At 43.5% G+C, this 19,633-nt stretch overlaps 1 protein-coding gene across 4 annotated transcripts in view; it reads right to left on the bottom strand.

Moving 5' to 3' along the window:
- Positions 1-5,418: 5,418 nt before the first annotated feature.
- Positions 5,419-19,633, bottom strand: part of LOC147896283 (uncharacterized) — a 43,198-nt gene continuing 28,983 nt past the window's right edge. For all 4 annotated transcript variants that reach the window (XM_087382594.1, XM_087382591.1, XM_087382595.1 and 1 more), the window contains exon 4: positions 5,419-5,828. In XM_087382594.1, the coding sequence (XP_087238720.1) occupies positions 5,694-5,828 (135 nt within the window). In that variant the 3' untranslated portion in view covers positions 5,419-5,693. The remainder of the gene's footprint in view (positions 5,829-19,633) is intronic.

Here is a 19,633-nt window from a genome sequence, read left to right as displayed (position 1 = left end):
CATGAGAAGTCCTATACATTGTATTTTTTAGAAGAAATGTAAACAATCTCTCCAGTGATGCTTTTGCATTAAATTGTGCTCTCTCTCCTATGCAATAGCTAGTGCAATGCTTTGTTAGTCATGTGTAAAAAAAATAAAGACAATGTTCATCATGTAAATATAAGAGATCATGATAATAAAGAACTTATTTGTAAACGTTCTAGATACCTTTTTGTTGTTGACAATGAATGAGAATTCTTTTAAAAAATTATCCTCTCTCTCCACATGAATGTCATGATGCAATTGGGTAGTGCATACAGCGCTGTATCTTATTGAGATTACACTTATTAGTATTCCATCTTTATAGACCTTGATCTCGAATACTTCGTTTTCAAGGCCAAACGTGTTAAGGCATTGGTCCATTGGAACTACTGCGTTTGTAATAAAAAGAAAATATACAATTATGTCTTGCAATATATACTTAATGGTGGTAGCTATACTTGGTGCCACCTCATAGTAGACCTTGTTGAATATTGATTTATCCCAACCATCATCCAATAAGTCAAGGTTCTTTTCATTTCCAATTGCTCTATAGATGAGCATTGTTTTGCACACCTTGACTGGACACTTGTTAAACAGGTCAACAAACACAGTGATTAACATGCATAGATTGATTTTTATAATTGTTGTAGCAATGCTTGGATCTAAAGATCATTGAACTTTCGCAAATAGCTTGGCCCTATGTGTCTTTATCACACTACTAGGAGGCACTGGCCACGCTATCGTATTCCATGGTAGAAGATCTTGCTTCCTCAATACACCATGAGTGTTTGCTTTGTCCAACAATTCATAAAAATGGTAATAGAGGAAGATGCCTATCTTAGCTAATTGAGTTGCAGATCTACCTTGATATTGTAATTCTCATATTGCTCCTTGCAAGACATCCAAGAGTCCCAAAATGCACTCCAGCGGCGACTGCCATTCTTCATATGATGATGGATACAGATCTGAAAACCAAAACACGATTTAGTTTACACACGAAATAGCAATGTTTCAAACTACCATTTTGAAACTCAAAGGTTTAAAAACTCATAATTGGGCCTGTGCCGTGGAAGATAATCTGGATAATCACGTAGCACAAGTTCATTGTGCATATAAAAATGATCGACTAGTATATCCTTAATACCTTTCTTACCATCTATTGTTCTGAAATCTTTGACCCTACCTTTCCAAGAGGCCATAAATATATTATTTGACCGTGGTCTTTTCCTCCTCGTCATTAGCTACATTAGCACCCAACTTCCTTTTGACACAACCATCTTTTTTCAGTGACCATCTGCATTCACCCTATTAGTGAGCTCTATAGATGATATGCATGTTGTAGGTCACCAAGAAACAACTCTCACCTCTATGTCAAGCTCTTATGCATTTTGGGTTACACACCGCTTCACATTGGGACGCCTTGGGTTGCCTGTTGTCATGGATCATTCATGATGGATGATTCATGAAAGAGAATCAAACTTGTAAATGGGTGAAATGCAAGTGAGAGAACTAGGAGGAAAAGCAGGAACACAAGCAACAAAGCTCGTTTAGGCAAGAAGACACCCTGGGTTGCCTATTACCATGGATGGAGCCAAACTTGCAAATGGGTGAAGTGCAAGAAGGACAACTAGGGGGAAAAAAAGGAGAATCCTAGGCTCAAGAAAGCACATCTGAATCTTTGGTTCATACAAAGCAGGAAAACTAGTTTAGGAGGTAAATCACATTTGAGTCCTTTGATCTTTTTTGAAAATGACTACTTGTCAGGTTCATATACAGTTGTACATCCGTAAAGTTTTGTTTCTTTTTATCATTATCTAAAATTATTTGGTATTTTCTTATGTTACATTGGCCCTCTTGTGATTGGTTGAGAGGGATTTCTCATTTTGGCCAAAAGTCCCCCAAAATGAGTTCCCTTTTTTCGTAATGCCTCGCTTGTCTACAGTCCCAGTAGACACCTCAACAAGAAGGCAATGAATACAAGTAGAGTCTCTGCCAAACACAGACCTCCACTGGTTCACTTTAAATCCCTCCATGAATAGAAATCCAAAAGAAAGAGTGATTTTTATTCTTTATAGATTTCCAGAGTCTTCCATTTTTCTTCTTTATAGATTTCCAGAGTCTCTTCCAAAAGAATTTCTACAAGTCAGCAAAAATATGAAAATTCTCCCGAGGAGGAGCTTTGGTGGCCTTCCAATCTCTAAGGCTGAGTGAAAACTTCCGAGTATGACTAATTCTGTAACAAAAGAAAGGGAGGCTCTTCTCTTGGTGCCCTACATCAATCCAATTCCCCCTCCTGAGGTCCCACTGTAAATAATATATGGGGACACCTCCATAGAGCCAAATCCTCCATGGACTTATACCCATATTACATATGATATTAAGGTTATGAAATCATGGTAATGTCAAATATTAATTTTTGACAATTCCAATGAGCGTGATCTAGTTGTTAAGATGGAAAGATGGTATCCATGGAAGTAATACGAGTCTAGGTACCATCATAAAGCGAAAAGACACTACTCCACATCACTTACTATTAGATATCAATGCTCCACTCTCATGTAACTACGCGGGAACCACTCTCCATGGACCCATCTAAATACGAGTCTAGGTGTCATCATGAAGCCAAAAGACACTACTCCACATCACTTACTGTTAGATATCAATGCTCCACTCTCATGTAACTACGCAAGAACCGGCTAACTCTACTTGTAAGCCCCCCATATGAGGAGAAGGCATTTGAGTAGCTCAGTTATTCGGTAGGTCCTGGTTTGGACACCAGATGGGGGCCATGTGTGGCCTGATGGCTTGACGGCTTCATATAGAGTTAGCACACCATCAACTAGGCTACATGCAAGTGCGAGAAGGCATCCCTTGACTGACCGCACTGAGGGTAGATGGAGCATTTCCCGGGGCAGTCCACTCTCTAGTTGCAGGGCCCATTTGGAGCCTTAGATGATCCCGGATGGCTCTGGGCCGAACGGAAACCATAGGTTCCGGATGGCTCTGTTTTGTGCACCGGTTCTATTGTATGGTCAATGGCCTATTTCGGGACCGACCCCCAGTCGATCGTTTTGGGCGGATTGGGTCGGTCACCCAATTGAGCCTAACCGACTATGACTGGTGGCTATATAAGAGCAAGCCTGTGAAGTCCATTTCATCACTAGCTACAGCAACCCTTATTCCTTAGCATCCAGCCTCCGTCTTCTACTGTTTCTAGCATGCCATCAAAGCTTCTTTCACAGGAGCGCACGGTTGGGAGGCAGCACCATCTATTGTATCAGTTCTATAGTAATCAAATTTTTGATTCTCCATACTATCTTGTTTTCTCTTTTGTGTACAAGATCCTGTTATCTATTGAGCATAGACGTTATTTTCTTACATGATATCAGAGCCTGGACTCTAGCAAGAAGATTTGATAGTGTGTTTTCTGTTTACGAGCAGATTGTGAGAGATGGCCCAGCCTGCAAGACTGTGAATCCCACCGTTCGGTGAAAGCGAAAAGTTGGACGGCTCTAACTTTCCACTTTGGAAGTTCAAGATGAAGACCATTCTAAGCGCATATGAGCTTTGGGACACTGCTACTGGGGTAGACATGAGGCCGGTTGCGAGACCGGATCCAGCCAATACAGGACAATAGATAGTACCAACTGCAGATGAGATTCTCGCATGGACAAGAAGAAATGCAGATGCGCTGTGTTCTATTGTCTGCAGTGTTAGTGATTCCGTCATGGCGTTAATTCAACATCTCACGACAGCAGAGGAGGCATGGACGATCTTGAAAAATTAGTACGAGACCACGAATCAGACGCGAATTCAGAATCTGGAGACTCAACTCGCAAACGAGAAGTTGTCCGAGTCTGAAGCGACAGAGAAGTTCATCACTAGGGTGAATCTGCGCGACCAAATGACTGTGATTGGCATCACCAACACCAGCAAGAATCTAGCATGAAGGTGCATACGAATTCTCCCACGAAAGTACGACGGTCTTATTATAGCGCTGAATACGCAGAACAGAAATCCGCCCCTCAACTTTAAGGATTTCAATTAATGCTTTTGGAGGAGGAGATGCGTCAAAAGACGAGGACTAGAGAAGATTCGGCTTTCTGGACCAGATCAAAGAAAGGTCAAGGTAAAGACTCTGGTAACCCATCTTCTTCTGATGATAAAAAGAGAAAGAAGAAGATCAAGTGCTTCTATTGCAACAAGGCAGGGCACAAGTAGAATGAGTGTCGAAAGAAGATTGTAGATGAGAACTTACTTTGAGTGTTCTAAGAGAGTGGATGTGAGCTGAATGAGTGGAAAATTGAGCAATTGAGGGAATTAAGTAAACTATTCAAACTGAGGTGAACAATGCTAATACTAGTTCGAGAGTGAGTTATGGTTCTCCAAGAGCATTACACTACCACATGCCTTTTACCGTCCATGTGCAATCTCCTTAGCTTCTCTTTTCCATATAATATAATGCATTATACCGAAACCTTATGTTATGCTAAATGCTTCTCCTTATGTTATGCTAAATGCTAGTTGGGTGTTATATTTCTGCAACCCCCTTTTAAGACTTCTTCTCTGTTTCCACAGAACATCCAATGCTTTCACAAACAACCTTCCATCTTCTGCCCACTTTAAACCAACTTCTATCTTCAAATGATATAATTGTTTGTTATGGCAAGAATGAATTCCCCATAGGGATACGTGTCAAAAAACTCTTCATTATAGCTAAAAATTTTCAATTTAGCAGTCTATTTCATGTCCTTGGTGCCATAAAAACTAATTTGGAAGTTTGGTTCTGTAGCTTACTGTCCTTCATGTATTTTTTATGTTCTTCAGTATTCTTTAAACCAAAGCAATCATAGTTTGAATCAGACTTGCCATTTGGAGTTGTGTGCACGCACCTTGTATATTTATATTTATATTTACATACATGCATCATATACCCAAAGGTATATTCCTCCTCACATCCCAAAAATACAAACATATATACATGCACACATGCTTGCATACTCACGCATGAACACATGGACACGTGCATGCATGTCAGCATGCGTGCATGGGTGTGTGCAAAAGCATGCGCACATAAAAGGTTAAGCTTGAGTAACTCACTGTGTGATACACGTGCACGCATGCACATGCACAGTTTTGAAAGGTCAGGCTTGTAGGTATATTGGCAGTTACATAATCAGTTAAGCTTGGCATTCTAAATGATGAAAGACTTCTGCAAAATCTGATGGAGACAGTGAAATATCCCATTGATTCTCTTAAATGAATGGACAGCAGTGGATCATTATCTTCTTCAAAGAGACACCAAACAAAACTTAGAACCGTACTGTGAAATAACAGCAGTGGATCATTATCTTCTTCAAAGAGACACCAAACAAAACTTAGAACCGTACTGTGAAATAACAACTTGATTATTGCTCGGTTGAATCCTAATGAGTTCACCCTTTCAACTTCATGCCAACTATAGCTTTCCCACCTTCACACTGAAAGTGCCTTCAATTGGGAAATGAAGTGACAAATTTCTTCCTTTACACATGACAAAATGCATAGACGTGACAGTCTCGATGATATTGATGCTGTTGGAGAACCAAGCCTTTGAACACGTCATTACCTCATGTTCAGAACTATCGGAATGCTCAAAAGATTCCCTTGGCCATTTTTCCTGGATTTCTGTGTCACGACTCCCTACTCACATCAGGTACATCAACATCTAGTTCATTTGGACAGTGAGCATGCAAATCAAAAAGGGATTCTTCTTGCCATGTCAACTCCTCCGACAACCGGAAGATGCTCTCTTGCTGTAACTTCGCCTGAACCAAAGGATGATGAGGTCTGTTTAGACACTACTGGAAAAGATGTCCTTATCATATAATTTACGTCATTTCTCCAGATATTAGAATCGGCAAATTTAAATGACGGAGACAACGTGCTGACAGGTCCACATTGACGCTACAGAGATATAGAAGACATCACCAGACTGCAACAAACACAGTCGTCACAGGATTATCCCTCAAAGGAGGTAAAAGACTGAGCCAACAAGCAAGCAGCAAACCAGCAATCTAGAAGATTCCTTGTTCTGCTGACCTTGAGGTCCACAGATGAGTACTGAAATGTTCAAAAAACAAACTATCTTTAATCTTTCCTGCTTCTCAATAGGAAAAAATTCAGTTTCATTAAACATGGAAGCGTGGAACAGCTTTTGGGGTTGAAGCATTGTTAGTTCTTTCATAGAACACCAGCTGAGGGCAATATTATTTTCATGACAATATCAGATTATTAGTTCAGTTAAGTATGTATGTCAAGTAACACAACTATCTAAAAATCATTTCTCACATGGTTGCCTTTATACGAGATCCCGTTTCCCTAATGAACTTATGTATAAATATGTCAGGACCGTACTATCAACTAATGGCTTCAGCATGATTTGCAGATGAAAGAATCGCTCAGAAGCAAAGTTCAAGATGTTACTCAAACATCTGAGTCAAAATCTTATATCGATAATCTTGCATGGCAGCATAACAAATCTACAACATCTGTCAGACTGAAATTTTCATTCAGATTAGCAAACGCAAGAAACTCCTAGATATTCTACTGCCACGGTGTCTTGATGAGTGACCTATGTTGGGCAATTCAGTGCCATAGATCCATTTCCTTATACAGACTGACATACTATGTTTGAATTACATCCTACCCAATCGGAAAGAACAGCGTTAGGCGCCAAGGTGAAAGAACCATCACCATAGCACTACAAAATGGAGAGTTCAGTGTCTCCTAGCGACTATCATTTCTCAGCTCAACAATGCCCTTACATTCTTAAACTTAGAAGGGAATAGAACAAGAAGCAAACTACCAAAAAAGTATTCCATTCCACCAAAAAATCGTTGCACATGACTTGACTGGCCTTCTTATCTCGCTATAACCCTACGTGACGATAGGTTCAAGATTGGATCTAGGTGTGTTTGGCCCTAGAAGATGACCAGATCTAGGACATCACCATCTATGGGAAGGGGGTTTGTCTACTCCAGCTTAGCTCCTTGGACACCACTCAAGAACTGGTGGAGCAAGAGCTCGTTTGGTTTTCTTTATTTCTTGATACCACGACTTTACAACGGATGCCATGGAGAGAATGCAGAACGTACTGACTCCTACAAGCCCAAAGGAGACACCAGGAGGGCCTGTCAGAGTCCAACCAGAGGACGATCATAGACTTCTTTTCTAGTGACTCGAGCCAGAGGCAGCAAGGGACGCGATGTAGCATGGACCTGGAGAGCATGACACAACAAATTCGCCCTCGAGTGGAACCTCATATGAGGATTGCAGACACCTCCTCTATACTCTGACTTGGGCGAGATAGACCATTTGAGTGATGGTAGCACTTGTTAGACGATGAGCTACCTCCTAGAAACTACAGAGGGAGAGAGGGGCCTAGACCGATTGATCAGGCATTCACACATCTCACACCAGCTCAGACTCTTGGCATTTGGCAGTTTCGTTCATCATTGATACTTGGCAGAGTAATCTTCCTCAGATTCAAGATCGCTGCAGACATCTTGCACACACATATGCCACCCATGTACAGTCATACTTATTGACTATTTTTAGCATTGGTTCCTGCACATACATCAGCCTTGCACATACTCTTAGCTACTCTTGACACACAGTTGTCATCTTCATTTTACAGGCTTGATCTTTGGCATATACATGCTCTCACATGACTTGGTTTTGACTGTTTAGCGTAAGCCCCCAACCGCAGCTCGAGCATAGGACCCTAGTGGCAACTGCCACACAGTGTTCTCATGCGTACATCACCTCAGGGATATCTTATGTTTTCTCACTTGTATTTCATGCTTCTAGGCCTTTATTCTATCAGATCGACCTTGAGCCTAATCCCTTAAGGGCATTGCGGACAAACCCTAATCCTAACCTAAGGGATTCTCATGTATATATTCATGATTATGTTCAATACAACATCGTGTATAGGTAGTTATATTGTGTGCGCATCTCTCTCTCTCTCTCTATCTATCTATCTATCTTGCTGCTGGTAACTGCCTACTTCTGTCTCCCCCCACAGCTCCTTGCCACTGCTAACTCCCATCTCCCTGCTTTGTGCATCTCTCTCTCTCTCTCTCTCTCTCTCTCTCTCTCTCTCTCTCTCTCAGTCTTCTCGTCGTTCAGCCAGTTAGCTCCTGTCATCTTGGCCCCTCCCTCTCCCACCCTTTCATCCCTCGTATCTCCTATGCCAGCAAAGGGGAGCGAGGAGTGCTGCGAACAAAGGAGGGATGCCGCTAGCCTCAGCTCGCCGTCAGCCACCAGCCGCCAACAGGTCGAGTCACCAACAAGTCTCCTAGGTTGGGAGAGAAGGGACGCCATCCGCCTAAGCCTACACAAACCAAGCCCCGGGGGGGTCGTAGCAACAGCAGCAAACCCTAACCCCAGATTGAGCTGAGCCCCTGGCTCAGTCTGGGTTGTTAGATACAGCAAAAGGGCACCCAAGTTATTCACAGGCCGCCATGGAGCTTCCAAAGATGGACTTTTTCCACAACCCCTATCAGTAACCCTTCCTGCTCCGACCTCGCAGTAACACCCCGCATTGCATTCCAAGCTGAGGATTACCTCAGACTCACAGGAGCAGATATACTTTCTAAAACAGGAAGTAAAGGAGCTCAGACTTATGGTTGCAGCTCTCGGGAAGAAAGTAAAGGAAATGGAGAACAATGGCAAGCAAGAAATCATACAGGAAGTACTACAGATACACAGGAAAGCACCACCTGTACCACAGTTGTTCAGGATATGGTTACCAATCCGGTCAAGACGATCAAAGAGGAAATCTCAGCAACAATGGACAATAAAATCAACAAAAGTGAAGTATATGAAGAGGTACAAGAACAAGAAAAAAGGGCTGCAAATGCTCGATGTCTACGCATTGGAGGACTACCTAAAGATTGGCATGAAGGGAGCCTGAAAAAAATTGATAGTATCATAGCAACAATCCCTCAGATTGGGTGGATTTAAAGAACATAACCATTTGGCTCCTATTGGGATACAAGCTAAAGTGGTGCTCAATGACAGGAAGGCAAGAACCAAGATTCTTATGCAAACAAATAAGTTGAGAGGTACCAAGGTATGGATATCAGAGGAGCTCACCCCAATTCAGCTCAAGATGAAGTCCACAGAACTGAACAAAATGAAGGACGCTCGCCAAGAAGGAAAATGGGCTGTCTACAGAGATGGAAAAGCACTTATCAAAGACTTCAAATCCAAACCCAAGGACTCTCAGTCTTAAATTGATGTAATACAAGCCAATTATCTTATTTGCATTATGCGAAAGGCAATGTGCTAAGCACAACGTGCAATCCACCCAAGGAAGGGCACATTCCTTGGTCTTATAATTTTTGGAGAGGAAGTGTGCCAACTGTCTCCCCACACGAATGTGTGGTTCTGTGATAAGTGCAAAGTGCTATGTACCATATTTGAAATGCAATCTACAATGTGCTAAATGCAACATGCAACATGCAATCTGCAATGTGCTAAATGCAGGATCTGAAGCTGACTCTGAGTTCAATGAGAGGCGTTGAAAGCTTCGTCCCAGGACCAGATTTTGGCCACTCTAGATACAGAGCTGTGCGCTGAGATTCAATTGAGAGAGTTGGAGGGTGTGGAAGTTGCAAAGGCGCTACCGATCGAATGGATCCCTCGTGGCCAGGTTGTCAGATACTTGGGAGCGCCTATCGAGCTGGGTATCTCTATCAAGCATAGATTTTGCTGGTTCAAGGACAAGCTGTTGCAGAAACTTAGGCATTGGCATGGGCTATCATTGGGCTGGAATGCTCGGGTCATTGTAATTAATCATGTTTTGTCTGCAGCCACCACATATGTTTCTACAGTTTGGAAGTTCAGGAAATCTCACTGGGCATAGGTTGAGAGGATGTTATGAGCCTTTCTCTGGGCAGAGGAAGGAGGAAAGCATAGGATGCATTACATTCCCTGGTCCCCACTGAAGCTATCAAAGGTGCAGGGGGGGCTGGGTCTCATTGATATAGCATCCAAGAACACATCCTTGATTGGGAAATGGTTGCCTAAGCTGTTCAAGCTTTCTATTCCATGGGTAGAGATGACCAGGTGGTTTATTGAGCGAGGTAAGGGCAAGGCGGTTGGAATGTGGGTGGGACTCTCATGGTATGAGAGGCTATTTTCTTATTTTCCCATTAAGATCACGGGATCTGACATGGTTTCAGGCCTGGTGCGTTGAGTTGCTTGAGTGGAAAGGCCGTGGAGGCCTACGGGGTGATGGTAACCTTAGTGAAGGTATTTGGTGGGGTAAGGCGGTCAATGCTGCGGATGTTCCATTTGCTTGACTGAATGTAGCCTATGCTCGAAATCTTTTCAAGAAGGGTTTAAGATCTTGGTCTCACTTGTGGGATCGAGCTAAAGGGGATTGGATGCCATTGGAGCTGATTCGTGAACAGTTTAGGCTGAGTCAGCGTGAAGAGAATCTCCTTCGCATGGTATTGGATAGAGTTCCACAATCCTGGCCAACAAACTGTGTTGAATATGCTGGATTGAGACCAAAGCAGTGGTTTATAGTTAGGACCTGCTTAAATAAACTGGCAGCGAGAGTAATCTACAGAGGATTGATGAGTAATACTGGAGTGGCACTAGATCTGAACAAAGTTTGGGGCATGCGTAGGTTCCCTAGATGGTGGATGAGTGCCCTTACTGTTGGAGATAGAGAAGAGTGAGAGAGCAAGAGAGTGCTGAACGTAAGTTTTCAATAGATGAAGTGAGTAATACAAGAAGAGGGAAAGGTTTTGTCTAAGTGACAAAACCTTATCCTTCACTAACCGTAGTTAGTGAACTAACTGTGGTTAGGGGAAAAAACCTCTAAAGAGGAAAAAGTGCCCCTAACTTACTTATTACATTACATTGGTCACTGCTAGAATATAATAATAATTCTAACACCCCTCTGCAATGCCAATGTCATGTACAAGCAAATGATCAATCACCAAAAGGAGATAAGTTTAGGGCACTGCGAAATGCCTCAAACTTTTCACGTGGAAGTGCTTTGGTGAAGATGTCTGCAACATTGTCATGTGTTCACACAGATCATACTGATCTCTCCTGCATGCAACTTCTCTCTCATGTAGTGATAGTGAACCTCAATGTGCTTCGTGCGAGCATGAAACACAGGATTCTTTGCCACTGCTATAGCACTCTGACTATCAGTGAGAATCGGAGAAGGACTCTCCAATGAAAGATGAAGATCAGCAAACAAATGACACAGCCAAACACATTCAACTGTCGCTGTGAAAGCTGCCCTGTACTCAGCTTCACATGAGGAGGTAGCCACTGTAGATTGTTTCTTGCTCAACCAAGAAATGCAAGCATGTCCTAGAAAGAAACAATTCCCACTGGTGGACTGCCTAGTATCATAGTTTCCAGCCCAATCTGAGTCACTGTAAGCATGCATTTGCAAGTCACCCCCCCTTGGAAACATCAAGCCAAAACACTTTGTATCTTGCAAGTAACAGAAGATGCGTTTTACAACCTGCCAATGCATAATCTTTGGGCTGTGCATATACCTGCTCACCTGAGAAACTGAAAACTGAATATCAGGTCGTGTATTACAGAGATAAATGAGACATCCAATAGCCTGGCTATAGAGTGTGACATCAATTGATTCACCTGCATCATGCATTGTAAGCTTCAGCCCCGGCTCCATGGGAGTGGACATAGGCTTGCAATCATGCATGTTGAATCTGTCCAAGAGCTTTTGAACATACTTGGACTGAGACATAACAATGTCACGTTTCTCTTGAATAAACTCGATCCCCAAAAAGAAATATAACAAGCCCAAGTCTGGATATCAAATGTAGCTTTCAATTGGACTTTGAAATATGCAATTACTTACTCATTTGATTCAGTGAGCAGCATGTCATCTACATAAAGAATGATGGGCTTGTTTCAGCCCATACAAAGCTTTATTCAGCTTGCATACCTGATGTGCATTTCTTGAAATTTCAAAGCCCGGAGGTTGTTTGACATAAACCTCTTCCAACAAGTCTCCATTAAGGAAAGCTGTTTTAATGTCTAACTGATGAACATTCCATTCAAAATTTGCAACCATTGCTATAACTGACCTGATGGTGGTCATCCTGGATGTAGGAGCAAAAGTCTCCTCATAATCCCTTTTTCTGAGCATATCCTTTTGCAACCAGCCTTGCCTTGTATCAATCAATGGACCCATCTGGCTTTCTTTTGACTTTGAAAACCCAACGTGTACCTATGGCATTCTTACCTGGTGGCAAATCCACGACATCCCAAGTCTGATTTTTATGAATGGACTACAATTCATCGTGCATGGCATTCATCCAATGCACATTATCCTTTGCTTCTTCAAATGTCTCAGGTTCTTCCTCATCAAGAAGAGTACCTGCATAAGCTGTTTCAACTGAAAGAGCCCCCCCTATGTGCCTTACTGCACTACGAGTCCTGCTAGGCAATGGACCCTCAAGCTTACTCTCCCTGAGAGTCTGAAGCAACCAATTCGGGACTGTTTTGGCTGCGTGTATCTCTTGAATTTCTTGCCTGACAACTTCATCCACACCCTGAGGTTGTACTAATTCAGCTGGGGGCTGAATCTATACACGTGGATCTGGCGGAGATTGCTGTAAATTCTGAGTTTCAGTGGGGGAACCAAATGCCATAGGAAGCATCCCCTCAAACACATTATCTGAAGAGGCTGGAATCTGAAATTCAGCATGTGTATGTGCAGAATTTTCAGAGAATATAACATCTCTACTAACAAAAATTTTGCGTGTAGCAAGATTATAGAGACGATAGCCTTTGCTTTGTGAACTATATCCCACAAAAATGCATTTGAGTGCCTTATCTCACAACTTGTGTCTGAACTCCACAGGCACGTGGGCGCCCATATGCAACAAAACCAAAAACTCTGAAATGGTCCATTGAAGGCTTTCTCCCATGCCATGCCTCATAGGGAGTGATTGTCTTCAAAGCCTTTGTAGGAGTCTGATTTAAAATATAGTTGGCACACATGAGGCCTTCTAGCCAAAATCTGTGAGGCAACTTCTTACTTGTGAGCATGCATCTATCCATTTCCATGGCAATTCAATTCTTCCGCTCAGCTTTGCCATTCTGTTGAGGTGTAAGCCTCACTGTAAGCTGATGCATGACACCTTTTTCTTTCAAAAATGTCTCAATTCATGAGACATATACTCCCCCCCTCTATCTATTCGAAGTGTCTGCACCTTGAGTCCTGTCTCATTCTCAATCATAGCCACAAAGTGTTTGAAATACATAAACACTTCTGATTTTGCCTTGAGATCAGACCCAAGTGTAGTTGGTAAAGTCATCTATGAATGTAACAAAATAGAGATAACCCCCAAAAGCAGGTGTCCTCATATGACCGCAGACATCACTGTGAATAAGCTGTAAGCTGTAATTTCCGTGTAGCTTTCACTGCACCATCCTTTTTGAAGGGAAGTCTATGCATTTTACCAAGAATGCAGCCTTCACATGCATGAGGAGGAGGCGACTCCAAAGGAGGCAATGCATCAACCATATCATGCCTCTGAAGTGTCATTAAGCTGCCATAGCTCATGTGCCCATACCTGGCATGCCATAACTCCGCATTCTGCATCGCAGCAGTGGGAGTGCTAACTGATAATGCAAGATGGGATCTTTTTTCATATAGATCAAGCTGAAAAAGGCCCCGATACAAAGTGCCAGACAACATCAAAGCATAGTCATTTTCTTTGTCTCTGACTGCACACTTGTCATCATCAAAAACAACCTGAAATCCTCTCTATTGAGTGAGGACACTGAAAGCAAATTCTACTTTATCCCTGGCACATAAAGTACATCTGAAATTCTGAAATCTGTGCCATCAGTGGATGTGAGAATAATGTCTCCCACTCCACACATGGAATAAGAAGAATTGTTTGCACAAGTTACCTTCTTCTTGGTGGGTGAAGAATGCAGAGATACAAACAGACTCTTCTTGGAAGTGATGTGCTTTTTTTCTTTTTTGCAAAAAAGAGACTTCTATTAAGTAAGAAAGAAACTCGCTAGAGCAAGCTCTGTGCGAAAATACAACATGCTAAGCATGTAATAAAAACACCTTAGAGGAATGAGGTAGAAAGAAACCAAGGCTGAGGCTGAAAATGCCAACTCAACCCTATAGAAGTCTCATCAAAGAAGGGAAAGTCTCTCCAATCTCTGAGAAAAGTAACTCTCCTGGAGGAGGCTGCACGAGATGATCCCTGCATGGTCGCCCAAATGGCCATCAAAGTGTGTACCGTATCTGTCCAAGTACTGACCAAGATCTGAGAAGGGTGAACCTGAGAACCCTCCAAAGCCTCAGCGCATCTGGCTCTCCAAATATGCCATGCTGCAATGCTAGCTAAGACCTCCCATGGAGAGTCAACCGAGGAATGAGCAGCCCTGAAGAGAGTGGCCGGAACATCCTCTAGAGAGCACGACACCACAAGGTGTCGTCGGATGTGAAGAGCCCAAGAGGAGTCAAGTCTCTCAAAGAAGACCTGGGGCCCTGAAATGGTGAGCCAAGCCACTGATCCCCAGGTCATGTAGAAAGGTAGGTGAACAAAAGTGCTGAAAATGTTGGAGATAAGTGCACACTAAGTGTACTATTTCCTAGTCTAAGTCTAAGTCTAGTCTTTATGTCTTGGGTGTGTGCCATGTGGCACTTCTACAATTATCCCATAAACACTCTTGCATTATGTCTTGTACTTTGGCCCATATATTCAATGGGTCACATCATTCTAATCTATCAGTCTAGCTTGTGTCTTGTCTACACTTTTCTCAAGGTATTTCTTGTCTTCTAGTCTTGTCATTTCATTTCCATTTCCAGTTTCTAGTTCTAGTTCTTTTTCCATATTCCAACATGGTATCAGAGCTAGATTGATCCCTCTTCTCCCCCCTCAGTCTGCTGTAGCCATAGCTGCCTCTTCTCAGATTTCTCCCCCGCTCAGCTGGTCGCCATCTTCCTCTTCTGCCCGTCTTCTCCACGCTGCTGCCGTCCCTGCTGCTGCTGTAAATCTGCCCGCCATCTCTCTTCCAGATCTGCGCGCCAGATCTGCACGCCATTGCGCTGCCAGATCTGTTGCGCAGTTCCATTCTCTACCAGATCTGCACGTCAGATCTGCGCAGATCTGGCGCTGCTGTAGCTTCCGCTCCTGCTGTCGCTCAGCCAGATCTGAGCGCCAGATCTGCTGCCACCGACAAATCTGCGCAGCATCCATCTCTGCTCTCCGTACGACCGCCGCTGTACGCCGCCGTACTTCGTTCGTCCTCGTCCGTACTCCGTCGTCAGTACTCTGTACCATCGTCCGTACATCCGTACAGTCCGTACGACTGTACGGAATCCGTACCTGTACAGGCTGAAGACTTCTTCGACTTCATCTGCCTCTTTCAGTTTGCTGAACAGTCTCCTTTTTTGCTGGTTCCTCCTACTTCGATGGGCTGTCATATGCTATGGCCCTGACAAAGTGGTGAGAGAACCGGCTTCTGGGATCTCTTCCTCTCATTTATTTTCTGCTATATTGTAAGGGAATAGACACTGCCCTTGCATCCTAGCAAGAGGTAAGACCTTCCCACATGGCATCTTCCTCTCATTCTCTCATATCTATCGACAAATTCAATGGGTCCAACTTTCATACTTGGCAGATCAAAATCAAGTGCCATCTTATGAAGGAAGGCCTTTGGGACATTGTTCACCGTGATGCTCCCGAAGGTCCATCTGAGCAAGTTGTTGCTGCCAAGAACGACAAAGCCTATGCTATCATATTGCTCGGCCTTGGAGATGATTACATTCATCACATCTCCGACATACAGTCTGCTCCTCAAGCATGGATCACTTTGGACACTCTTTTTGGAGCCCGATCTAAAAACTCTAAGATTGCACTTATGATCTCATTTTTTGATCTACATATGCAGGAAGGAGCTACTATAGCCTCTCATGTCAATTATCTTCGCAGTCTTATGGTTCAGCTTGCGTCAGTCAAGTCTCCCATCTCCGAAGATATTGCTATTGCTGTGCTTCTCAAAAGCTTACCTGACTCCTATGCTACTCTTGTCACTACCTTCAAGTATCATAATAATCCTTCTCTTGAGGGAATCATCAATGCTCTCCAAGAGGAAGAAAGAACTCAACAACGCAAGGTAACTGACACTGCATTTTTAGCAAAGAAAGGCAGTTCTAAGGTAAGAAAGCCTTGCACCCATTGTGGCAAGACTAATCATGTGGAGAAGGACTGTTTCAAGGCTCATCCATGCACCATTTGTGGCCGTGATAATCACCGGGAGAGGGACTGCTACTCCAAAACCTCTACATCAGCTCCTGCATCTACCTCAGCCCATGTTGCTGCAACATCTCCATCAGCTGATCCTGCTGTTCCTTCCTTACATGATGAAAAGTGGGCTTTCTGATTACTTCTATGTTTTGTCTACCACCTTGACCACCGATGATGTAGGTCAAGGGGTTCTAGTGTCTTGGTCTTTCTATCTACAGTCAGTCTTCTGTCTATCTAGTCTTGTCTGTCTGTCTATCTGTCTATCAATCTGACTGTGTCTTGTTTTAGATCCATCTTGTCCCTACCCTTGTGGACCCATATGAGGATATCACTTGAGGAGGGGTGTCTCAGGATCTTTTGTCTGTCATGTCTTCTATCTTGTCTCTCAGTCTATCAGTCTTTATGTCTGTCCTCTAGTCTTGTCTTTCTGTCTTACTCCTAGTGTCCACTTAAGGAGGGTGTTGGAGATAAGTGCACACTAAGTGTACTATTTCCTAGTCTAAGTCTAAGTCTAGTCTTTATGTCTTGAGTGTGTGCCATGTGGCACTTCTACAATTATCCCATAAACACTCTTGCATTATGTCTTGTACTTTGGCCCATATATTCAATGGGTCACATCATTCTAATCTATCAGTCTAGCTTGTGTCTTGTCTACACTTTTCTCAAGGTATTTCTTGTCTTCTAGTCTTGTCATTTCATTTCCATTTCCAGTTTCTAGTTCTAGTTCTTTTTCCATATTCCAACAGAAAAGTCTTACCATCCCCTTCCATATGATTCTCGCCTGTCTGTAATCCAAAAGGCAGTGTTGTATTGTCTCCAAAGAAGAAAGGCAACGAGGGCAAGAAGGGTTAGCTCCGAACCTGGATCTCCATTGGTTCACTGCTATCCCACCATGAATAGAAAGCCAAAAGAAGAGAGTGATTTTTCTATTCCAGTGGGATTTCCATAGCCTTTGCCAAAAAAATTTCTGCAAGTCAGCAGAAATCTGAAAGTTCTCCCAATGAGGAGCTCTAGTAGGCCTCCAACCCCTACAAATGAGCTGGAATTTCCTAGCATTACTGACCGTGTAACGAAAGAAGAAGATGCCCTTCTCTCGGTGCCCTTCATCTATCCATTCCCATTCCCCAGGGTCCCACTGCAAAAACTTAATTGGACACCTCTATAGAGCCACAACCTCCATGAGCCTAGGGCGATGAGAAGCGGGTCAGGATCCAAATACCACTGTGAAAGAGAGCCATGCTCCATGAAGCCCACTATCCTGACTGGCTGAAACGGTACCTCCAACAAGATATTGTCTGTGCATCTGGACAGCCTGCCCCCCGAAGAAACATCAAAGACTAAGGCATCCTCATGTGTGTCATGAAAAGCAATCACCTGTAAAGGAACTCCCAATCTGGAAAATGCCCCCATCCAGGTGGAGCAAGTAATAGGCATGTCATCTGTGTCCACCCAATCCAAGGGCAAGGCTGCATCAATTTGCTGGACTCTCCCTGCACTTTCTCTGAGATTAAGAACCATCTGGGCCTGTCGGTTTGCAGGAAGCTTCCTTAATGCTTTCCATGCTCCCACGGTAGATGCAGGGCCCCTCTCCCATCTTGGCCACTGCATGTAAGGAGAAGCTCCAAGTAGTCTGCCATGCTCATCCAAAATACTGTCATTCCACATGATAGGATGCCTTTCAATCTCTTCACGGGTCGAAGGGGGAATCCTGCGAAGTGTACTCCTGAAGCTGGCCCATGCTTTCAGGACAGCAACCATAAGAGGCGAAGAGGGAGATCTGAGGTGGGCTATGGTGAAAACCCATCTGGTACTGTGTGTCCAATCCTCTCCTGAAGAGGGCGTGCGAGACTGTATGCATCTGATAAAAAAATCCTTCCAAGGCTCTTGCCCTGGCATAAGTCCTCTCACAACGACCTTGCAGAGTAAGGCTCTACACTGTAGATCCGGGTCGATGATATTCAAAACCCTTCTCTTGTAGGAAGAATCAAGGTCTCCCAAGCCACCCTGGCTGTAACATCAGTTGTGCCATCTAGACCACTCCATAAAAAGTTTTGTATGGGCCTCTTAAGCTGAGTGATACAATCCCTAGAGTGGCACCAACAAGAGCATACAAACCATGCTATGGCTAGAAGAACCTGGTTAACCACCACCACCCTGGAAGCCAAGTCAAGTTTGACTGAGCTCCAGAAAAGGAGCTTTCTTCAGATGCTCTCTAACACCGGCGCAAACTGTTGTGAGGGAGAGATGCCCACCCCAACCTAGCAGCCCAAATATCTGACGGAGACGTCCCTCTGTACCCAAGTGAAGGCAATATCATTACCCCAATCCGGGGTGTCATCATCACAAATCCAAAAACCATTGGATTTATGCCAATTAATGTGTGCACCTGCAGCCGTGCAAAATAAATCCAAGGCTGTCCGGAAGGAAGTGAGTGTCCTAGGGGTGGCATCCAAAGAAACAGCCGTGTCATCTACCAGCTCATTATTCAGGAGCTCTTCTTCCCGGCGGATAGGAAGCCTCAACCCATAAATATCAGCTTGAGATCTAAGGTAGATACTCATAGCTTCTGCCACAAACAGAAAAAGAAAAGGGGCAAGAGGACATCCCTAGCGGACTGATCTGGAAATCTGAAATCTGTCCCCTCTTATCCCCCCAATGAGCACCTGGCCATGGGCTGATCTGTAGAGAGAGGATGCTCCTCTAATCCATGCATCTGAAAAACCAAAGCGAGATAGAGTACCCTCTAAAAAATCCTAGTCCACTCTGTCGTAAGCTTTCTCAAAGTCCAAGAATAGAATGGCCAATCTCTGGTGGCTCTGCATGGCCCATTCTGAGGCCTCCCAGAATGAGAAAATATTATCAAATATACTTCTGCCATGCACAAACCCTGTCTGCGTGTCATGAATCAAATCTGGAAGAAAAACCTGTAGCCACAGATTGATGGCTTTCGCCAAAATCTTGTAAAAAGTGCCCAATAGAGTGATGGGTCTCCATTGAGACACTAGATTCCTATTACCCTTCTTTGGGATGAGATGAATGAGACCATCTGTAAGTGAGTCCCGCATCTCACCAGAGTCCCACACGCCCTGCAAGGCTAATGTAATGTGATCACCAATCTGCTCCCAAAAAGTAATAAAAATGAAGGGGTAAGTCCATCCGAACCTGGGCATTTGCCCTTGTGGAGGGCAAGTAATGTAATCTTGAATTCTGCATTGGTGAAAGGTGCATCCAGAGAAACATACATCTCATCCTTCACCAATACAGGGATACACTGCCAAATAACC

Source organism: Dipteris shenzhenensis, chromosome 12 (genome assembly GCF_047967505.1).
Source record: "Dipteris shenzhenensis isolate YYH24624 ecotype China chromosome 12, Dip_SZ_1.0, whole genome shotgun sequence".
Classification (NCBI taxonomy): Eukaryota; Viridiplantae; Streptophyta; class Polypodiopsida; order Gleicheniales; family Dipteridaceae; genus Dipteris; species Dipteris shenzhenensis.
Note: the sequence above shows the minus strand (reverse complement) of the source record. Positions and strands in the feature narration are given on the sequence as shown.